Source organism: Gossypium hirsutum, chromosome D01 (assembly GCF_007990345.1).
Source record: "Gossypium hirsutum isolate 1008001.06 chromosome D01, Gossypium_hirsutum_v2.1, whole genome shotgun sequence".
Lineage (NCBI taxonomy): Eukaryota > Viridiplantae > Streptophyta > Magnoliopsida > Malvales > Malvaceae > Gossypium > Gossypium hirsutum.
This window is the reverse complement of record NC_053437.1, coordinates 42,016,421-42,025,244: the sequence shown is the minus strand read 5'-3', so window position 1 is coordinate 42,025,244 and position 8,824 is coordinate 42,016,421. Positions and strand designations below refer to the sequence as shown.

General features: G+C 31.2%; 1 protein-coding gene across 2 annotated transcripts; it reads left to right on the top strand.

Annotated features, from left to right (window-relative positions):
- Positions 1 to 6,592: 6,592 nt before the first annotated feature.
- LOC107922313 (protein BASIC PENTACYSTEINE2) lies at positions 6,593 to 8,800 on the top strand. Of its 2 annotated transcripts, none has more exons than XM_016852294.2 (2): positions 6,593 to 6,823; positions 7,745 to 8,800. In XM_016852294.2, exon 2 carries the CDS (start codon positions 7,749 to 7,751, stop codon positions 8,595 to 8,597), a length of 849 nt encoding a protein of 282 aa, XP_016707783.1. In that variant the 5' UTR covers positions 6,593 to 6,823; positions 7,745 to 7,748; the 3' UTR covers positions 8,598 to 8,800. The 2 variants fall into 2 exon arrangements, with proteins under 2 accessions (XP_016707783.1, XP_016707784.1); XM_016852295.2 differs by lacking the exon at positions 6,593 to 6,823 and adding an exon at positions 6,841 to 7,408.
- Positions 8,801 to 8,824: the final 24 nt, after the last annotated feature.

Here is an 8,824-nt window from a genome sequence, read left to right as displayed (position 1 = left end):
GGTTCAGCACCTAACGCATGAAACTATTTCTTCAAAATCCCAAAAACACACTCAATAATGATTCACAATGATGAATGAAGAAGATTAAAGAGTTTCTTTGCATTTTCTGGCTGTTAATCACTGAACTCTTTTCAATGATATCAGACACCACGATATGGAGAAATATTTCCATTTCGAATTCCATATCCAGCATCAAAAAGATAATATTTACCTACAATTTTACAAAACACAATTATTACTAAAAAATTACGAGCTTAATTGAACTATTTTGTATAATTAATGTTAATTGTTACCTTCCAGATTTCTAAATCCTCTTAGGCATGCAAGTGCATCACTTAAAATATGAGAATCATGTGCACTATCTTCCTAACCAACTAGAAAATGGGAAAACTTCAAATCAAATGTAATGGCAACCATTACATTTTGTCTCATCCCCCCTTTACAACCACGAAATCTTCATTGAATGCTAAGTGGAACGGATGCATGAAGATGAGTTCCATCTAATGCTCCATTGCAATATTTAAAATAAGGATAAAACCTTGGATTGTTTCTAATTTTACTAGGAGTTGACTCATCAGGTAATCTAATGACTAGTTTATACAATTTCAAAATAACTCTCAATACAACCCTATAGTAATGGTGAATTGTCTCAATTGATCTATAATATCTTGATCCAATCACTCGAAACCTTACATTATGACTAATTATATGTAAAAACATAACCACTTGCTCCCTAACGTTCACCGATCTAGTTGATTGTAACAAATTGTCCTTAGTAAAAATGTCACTGAAATTAAAAAAAGAAGAAGCAAAATCGATATCATCCTTATCACATCAATACAATGGTGGTCACATCTATATAAAATACTATTAATATAATTTTATCTTTCATAATATCGGTTCACATGAGGGTGACAAGCAAATTGCTTCTTAATTTTAAATATTTTAATCCAAAGAGCCCCAAAAGCTAAAACTGAAGCCACAGTCCTAACAATTGCATTATGATCTTTATTACTGTCCATCTACAAAAAATAATGTGACACAAATATTTGATCATTACAAAAAATAATTTTCTTATGGCATTTTATAATAAATAAAAATCTATATAATTGCCTCATTTAACAAAACATGGAAGATGTGGCTTACTGGTTGAGTAGTAATAACTATGATAATTGTATTGTTGGGGGTGTTTGAATGAGTATATTTTAAGACAATATTATGGTAATCAAAATTAATAATTGTTGGTTACTCATTTTCAAACAAAATATCCTATTCGATGGCTTGATTAAAATAATGAAATTGATGTGGCATTAGAACTATTTCATGCAATGCAAAATAGTGAATCAGAACCTTACATTTTTCACTATAATATCCTACTCGATGTCTTGATTGAAGCCAAACATTTCGAATTAGCGACAAAACTATTTTCTCATGTATTTGTTATTGGTTTAAAGCCTAGTCATGTTAATGAAGTTATTGCCAGTGAATGAAGATGATCAACTAATTTATGAGATAAGGCAAGCTTTGTGAAAATCGTTAAACAATAAATATGAAGTTCTACAATAATTAAAAATGTTTACTAAGTTTGCAACATCCCTTTTATGTTTCTATTACATTCATTCTTTTGCGAAGATGATTTTTATTGTTATTTTACAAGAGCTCTTTAATGAAATTGTAGGAGTTCTATCATTTAAATGCTTTGGTATTTAAGCTAATATACCTTCCCAAAACCTTATTTTTATTATTATCTCTTACTAAATTTAGATCCTTCTACACATAATCATCATTTCCAGAAAATTTTACTAAGCCCCATAAGCTGAATTGGAAATAATAATGGTAATAAGAATATGATTAAAAAGTCTTTAAACAAGTTGATGAAAGGCATATAAAGCAATAAACAAAACCAGAAGAAGGGCAATCATAAAAGATGTTTTTTTTTCTAATATGCTAAAGATTATGTTTTATCGAAAGACCAAGAGTGATCAATAAAAACATGAAAGGAAAAAAAAAAAGACATTACACCTAAATCACTCAAAAGATTTTTCCCATTAAACCCAAAACAAATAAACCCATGAAAAAACTCTTTACATTAGCTTTCATACTAGGAAGAAAAAATAAAATATTTGGCTTCCCAAAAACCTATTCCGAAAGCCAAAAGAAAAATCAAGATGAAACAAACAACTAAAAAAAAAACGACAGCGAAATAATAAGAAACATCTAAAAGTTTCATACCAGGATGCGGAAATGAAAAAAATTATAAATAGAAGAAGAAAAGGAATCAAATTTATGAAAAACATACCTGATTTTAGAAACAAAATATGAAAACTCAGATTTGGAATAACTTTTCATGTTGCAAACCAAGCAAGCTCAGTTTTGGAGCGTGAAAAATTATGAATTGTTTTTCTAGGTTTTCATAAGAAAAAAAATCCCTAAATTTTTACAAAAAAATTGTTAAAAGAATGAAAAAGGGAGAAGATACAACTCACTTGATTCTCATTGTCAAAGAGAGAGAGCGTCGATGTCGGGAATGGCTCTTGAGGCTTGGTCGAAAGCTTTAGTGAGAGACCTCGGCTACCAAAAGTCTTAAGAGTAAGGGTTTCAAAAATATCATACGAGATAACAAACAATAATACATTTTACAAAGAAAAAGGGTCATTTTACTTTGGCTAGGAAAATCACTTGTATTGACCAAAGATGTTTTATGCTAAACAAATATGGGAAAACACGATAAATGTTTTTTTGTAATTGCTTTTATGTGAAACAAATGGACCCATAGTGTGATAGCTTTTTTCATACCAAGAACAACTTCAAGATCCATAAGGAACTCATAAAAATGGGGGCTAAATTGTAAAAATATTTGTTAGTTTCAAACTTAGAGACTAAAATGTAATAATTTTGAATTTAGCATGAAAGTTTTATAAATTTAGGTTTTAGAGGGCTGTAGAAAGACATAATTGAAATCAGAATGCAAAAAAATTCAATTGTGAAAGTTATAATAGTTTTGGTTTTAGAGACTAAATTGAATAAAATGTAAAAGTTTAGTGGCATTATAATAAAAAAATTAAACTGATATATACTTATAATAGGATGATATAAGATGTTTAGAATTGATAAATTGAATTGAATTATTGAATAGATCGAAAATTGGACCAAATTGAAGAAAATCGAGGAAATGATAAAAATTGCTAACTAGTCCTTAGAGAGTTGTTTGTTTGTTGTCTTGACTAGGTAAGTTCATATGGTATGTTTTTGTTAAATTTTTATGCAGTCAGAATTATAATTGTAATTATATTTAATTAAAATTTTAATTGTTTACAATTCAGTACAAAAAAGTGAGTGAGGATTAAATTGAATACGATGAATTACAAATTAAAATAACTATGGAATTGACCTTAAATTGAACTGAAATAAAATATGTTATGTGATGATGTGATGAAATGATTTGATTTAAACTGGTTGATAGTGATAAGGACTAAATTAAATATATGTGAAAGTATAATATAATGTTATAATGTGAAATTGAGCATATATTGAGATGAGTTATTGCTAGCATATGTTGGATAAATTTACTCATGATGAAATTAAATATGAATGGAGGTATTGGTTGATAATGAAATATGAAAAGAGTACCCTATTAACTGTTCGGGCAGAGTCAGATATAGTTGGCATGCCATAGGATGGAAAAGTTCAGGGTTACTTCAACTAAGAGTCGATAAGGCACTAGGTGCCAATTTGCTTCGGTTATACCGATGAGACACTAGGTGTCAACCTTATTAAAAGCGCTGGGTGCAACTATTTGCTTCAAATTTATGCGATGAGGCACTAGGTGCCAAACTGGTGTGTTGGTTGGATCTGTGAATCTGTTTGAGTCTGAGTTGTGTTAATAGGGAAATAAATGGTTAAAACGAAATATCAAATATTTGAAATGGCAAATGATGTGAAATGGATGTGAAATGTGAAATGGAATATGAAATTGTGGAATTAGTTGAGAACATTGGTTGATTATGTTCAATGAATCCATGAGTTTGGAAATTGGGATGAAATGTGGTTCGTAATTCGTATTATGAAAAGAAGTAGTAATTGACATTAAATTGGGAATTGATATATATTGTATAAAGATGAATTTATATGAAATGAGAATGAAGTTTATATGATTTAATATGAATTTGATTGAGAATTCAAACTATTAAATGAAAATTAATGTTTGACATTAATTTGAAATGAGATGTACTACGAGTAGATTGTATGATATGATTAAGATAGTGAATTGATTAAATGATTGTTAGTTTTATGAATGATAATGAAATGTTGAATTAAGTGAATTGAAATAATATATGATTGAGTTATATATGGTATGATAAATGTTGAACTCATCTTTTTTATATGTGATTTGCCATGATTGGCAAATGTTACCAAGCTAAGTAGCATGTAGTGTATAATTATAACCAAAGGTAAGTTATTTGGTTTTAATACCTGTGAACTTACTAAGCAATTGTAATCCTTACTCTCTTTTTTTCTTTTTCCCTGTAGTTTCAACTTGCGGAATGTGTCAGGCTTGAGAAGCTCACACTATCCCGGTATTGATTATGTAGTCTTTTGACCATATTAAGGCTTGGTTATGTGTGACATGTACTTAAGAGTTGTTTTGGTTTACTTATATAGTGGTATGGCTTGAAATCCTTGTTGGTGTGATTATGAAAAAGAATATGCTTGTTGAAAACATATGTAGTAGTAAATGGTTGAATTGTGTATTTGGTATTTGAAATGACATTTTGAGTATGCAATTATATAGGTAGTATGATGTCATGATATGAATTATTTGGTTTGAAAGAAAGGCATATAATATTTGGCATGTACCTAGGAGAGTTATGTGGTTGTATATGTTATGCTTTGAATGAATTTAGCATTTTAAGTGTTACGTGAATATGTATATAACTATAAGTTTGGTAATGATCTTGGTATTTGGTTACCTTTGTTGATTGTTTAGGTATGTATGCTATAATGCTTATGTGGTGATAAGGTAAAATGTTTGAAATATGCTTAGTAAATGAATGGTGTATATATGATAGGTTTGAATGAATTTGGTAAGGTATTGTGCATGCTTGAATGGTTGATATTGAATCATTATTATAAGGTTAATTTTTTTGAGGTGCCTTGAAGGGCATATTGGATCGTTTTGAATATAATGTTATGTTTGAATTTGAATTGTTGATTGAGGTGTCAATTGTGGCATATTGGTTAGACACTTAGGATGATTGTTATAAGAGATATTTGGGTTATGCCCTTGGTTGATGTTTTTCAGGTCTATAATTATATCTATGGTTACCATTTGAGTTTTAGGTGTTTTGGGCATGAAATGGACATTTTAAAGATTGGTCTTTACCATTTTTGAACTTGAGTATCGATATTTTGGCATTTGGTATCGATACTTGATCATATAAACAATTTTAAAACAAACAGAATGCCAGAATGATATCAGTATTTTTTCATAAAATATCAATACCGGAAAATAAATGTCGATACCCTTATTTAGCATAACAAACAAAATAGTGATTTGGTATCGACATTTAATATGGTACCAATACCCAATAATTACATATCAATATCAACTTTAAAAGTTTAAAATTTTAAAATTTTACAATTCAATCCTATTTCATGTTTGAATTACACAATTAAGTCCTTGCAAACTTTAAATTATTACATTGCATAATATGTGAATGGAATTTATATAAATTGCATATAATTTTTTGTATTTGCTTGAAACATCTTATTACTCAGGTTCGATGATCGGACCGAGTAAGAGATATTACAAATTTCACCCATCGATGCATGTATCATACCTTAGGTTTTTAGATGACCTTTAGCTAGGATGTTGGCCTTTTCTTTCTCATGATGTAGTAGGCAGTTGGCTTAAGCTGGAAATGAGTAATGTTTATTCTATCAAATAAATTAATATTATTTAACTATTTAAAAAGATTTGAAATGTTAACCAACTAAAAATGTCATTGAATTTCACCATTTTAATCTTTGATCAAAATGCTCCAATGCACTCAAAATATTAGCGAAAAATTTTATTTAATAAATTTATAAAAAAACCGATATAATACTAAATGTTTCTTGATTGAAATAGTAAAATTAAGATTTTAAAAGTTATGTTTTTAGTTCAAATGTGTATAGATTATTTTTAGATTTATCAAAATTTAAAAAGATATAAATAGTTTTAAAAGAATATTTATTAGTTTATAAAATGAATAAATTTTACAACTTGATTGATGACATTTGATGGGGATTATAAATTGTATAGATAAAAGGAAAAAGAGGAGGGAAAGCAGATATTGAAAGAAATCTATTGACTATCTTGTTTTCCATGGTTATAAAATCACATATTTGTCCACATACAAAATGTAGAAAAGAGATATAACAAGTTTTCCTTTTTGTTTGTTTGTTCGAAGGCATATGGCCTACACCCATCCAATTACTTTTTTAGATTATATTTATCTTTAATTAAAATGATTTTATTTATAATTTTCTTTTGATGTTTTTATATATATATATATATATTTTTTTTTTTTTAAAGTGAAACTCCCGATATATAAATCCCCTTTGATAGATACACATTTTTAGGTCTTTCCCACTCTCTCTCTTGATTTTTTTTGGGCTTTCTTTTCTCTCTCCTCTCTCTCTCTCTCTCTCTCTCTCTCTCTCTCTTTCTCTTTCTCTTTCTCTTTCGTAGTTTATTTTTTGCCTTCGCAGGTTTCTCTCTCCTCTCTCTTTCTCTCTCCATAAAGGGCAAACCCTAAAGAGTCGTTTACACCCCCTCTAAGTAAGTTTTCTCTCTCCTCTCACTTTCCTTTCCCCCCTTTTCTCTTTCCTTGCTTTCTCTTTCTAACAGTTTTTGAATATATGGGTCCTTCCTTACTTATTCTTTGTACTATTAAACTTTTCATATGTATTTTCATTTATTTATTTGTTTGTCTGTTTGTTTGTTCGAGCTCTGGAGGTGAAATTTGTGAAAGGAGATCTAAAGGATGTTATAAAGTTTCCATTTTGAAAGCCCTGAAACTGCCATAAAAAAAAACCCAAACTTTATTTTTTTTCCTTTTTCAAGATTTTGTTTTTGGTCTATAGTAGTAGATCTGATTATGGGTTACGATGCGTGCAAAGATTGGACTTTGGGGAAATGTGGGGAACTGGAAATTATTTTGAATCTCAAATTTTCCATCTTTCTGTTTGGTATCTTTAAATTTCTATTTCTGCTGCTTTGGGGATCTTAGATTTTTCCATATCTGCTATGTACATATTTACTGTGGATTTAGATCTTTCGTTTCCATATCATGGATCTGCGATACCGTGAAGGCCGCTCATTGGGGGCTTTTTTCAATTTCCTCCCAATTGAGAGTTAGAAAATGTAACATATTTGCCCCTTTTTGTTTTCTTGGGAATCAAACGGATTGTTAGTCATTCTTTGAATTTTGAATGCTGGTTCTTGTCTGATCTTTTATTTGCTTTCATGTGTATTTGATGTGGCTGAATCTTGCTTCATTCATGTAAATGCGTTAGATTGCTTATTTGAAACATTGTTTTTTGTTTGAATGTCTGTCTTTAGTGTTGTTATGCTTTTTTCATGGTCTTCGTGGGTTCTTTAATGGGAATGTTAAGCAGGATTTGAATGGCATTGATGGAATAATGTGAATCATGTTAAAAGTTTAATCATTTTGTTCTTGTTGGTGGTGGCTATGTATAGCTTCATGGATGACGATGCGTTGAACATGCGTAATTGGGGTTACTATGAGCCATCCTTTAAAGGACATCTTGGTCTGCAGCTTATGTCAAGCATGGCTGAGCGGGACACAAAGTCTTTTATTCCAATGCGCAATCCGAATCTCATGGTTACTCCCAATGCTGCCTTTCACCCACGCGACTGCATTGTTTCGGAGGCTCCTAACCCCATGAATTATGTTAGGGATAGTTGGATTAGCCAGAGAGAAAAGTTTTTTAACATGTTACCGGGCATTTCTCCTAACTACGGCATTCTGCCTGAAACTTCAGCTGCTCATTCACTGCCAATTTTGCAGCCATCACCCAATTCTTCAACAAGAGATGAGAGGGTGGTTGGCAGAGTTGAAGAGCCACCAGCTACCAAGGAAAGTGTGGAGTTGAAGAAAAGGCAGAGCGAGTCTGCCCCGAAGACACCAAAGACCAAAAAGCCTAGGAAGCCAAAGGATAATACCAATTCTTCTGTTCAACGTGTGAAGCCAGCAAAGAAGAGTATGGATATTAAAATCAATGGGTACGACATGGATATTTCCGGCATTCCGATCCCGGTTTGCTCATGCACTGGAACCCCTCAGCAATGCTATCGATGGGGCTGTGGCGGTTGGCAATCTGCTTGTTGCACCACAAATGTATCCATGTATCCTTTGCCAATGAGCACCAAGAGGCGTGGTGCGAGGATAGCTGGGCGGAAAATGAGTCAAGGGGCATTCAAAAAGGTCCTGGAGAAACTCGCAGCCGAAAACTATAACTTCAATAACCCAATTGATTTGAGGACTCATTGGGCCAGACATGGTACCAACAAGTTTGTCACTATCAGGTAGAGAGCTAAAAGGATGGTATCGACAGCGGGTCTGCATCGCATGTATATATATCTTGGCCTCCTGTGGAGATGTTTGTTGCCTGTGTAGTTTCATGAATTTTCTCAGTCATGATTATGTTTTAAACACTTGAACATCATGGTTCTAGCCAACCTTTTCAGTATTTTTCATTCATGCTTCTGCTTAAAGAACTTTTGTTTTATTCAGGTCACTGACTTAAATTGTGGATG

What these genes read in the sequence shown, in the direction of transcription:
- LOC107922313 (XM_016852294.2), top strand. Translation starts at nt 7,749, where the DNA reads ATGGATGACGATGCGTTGAACATGCGTAATTGGGGTTACTATGAGCCA.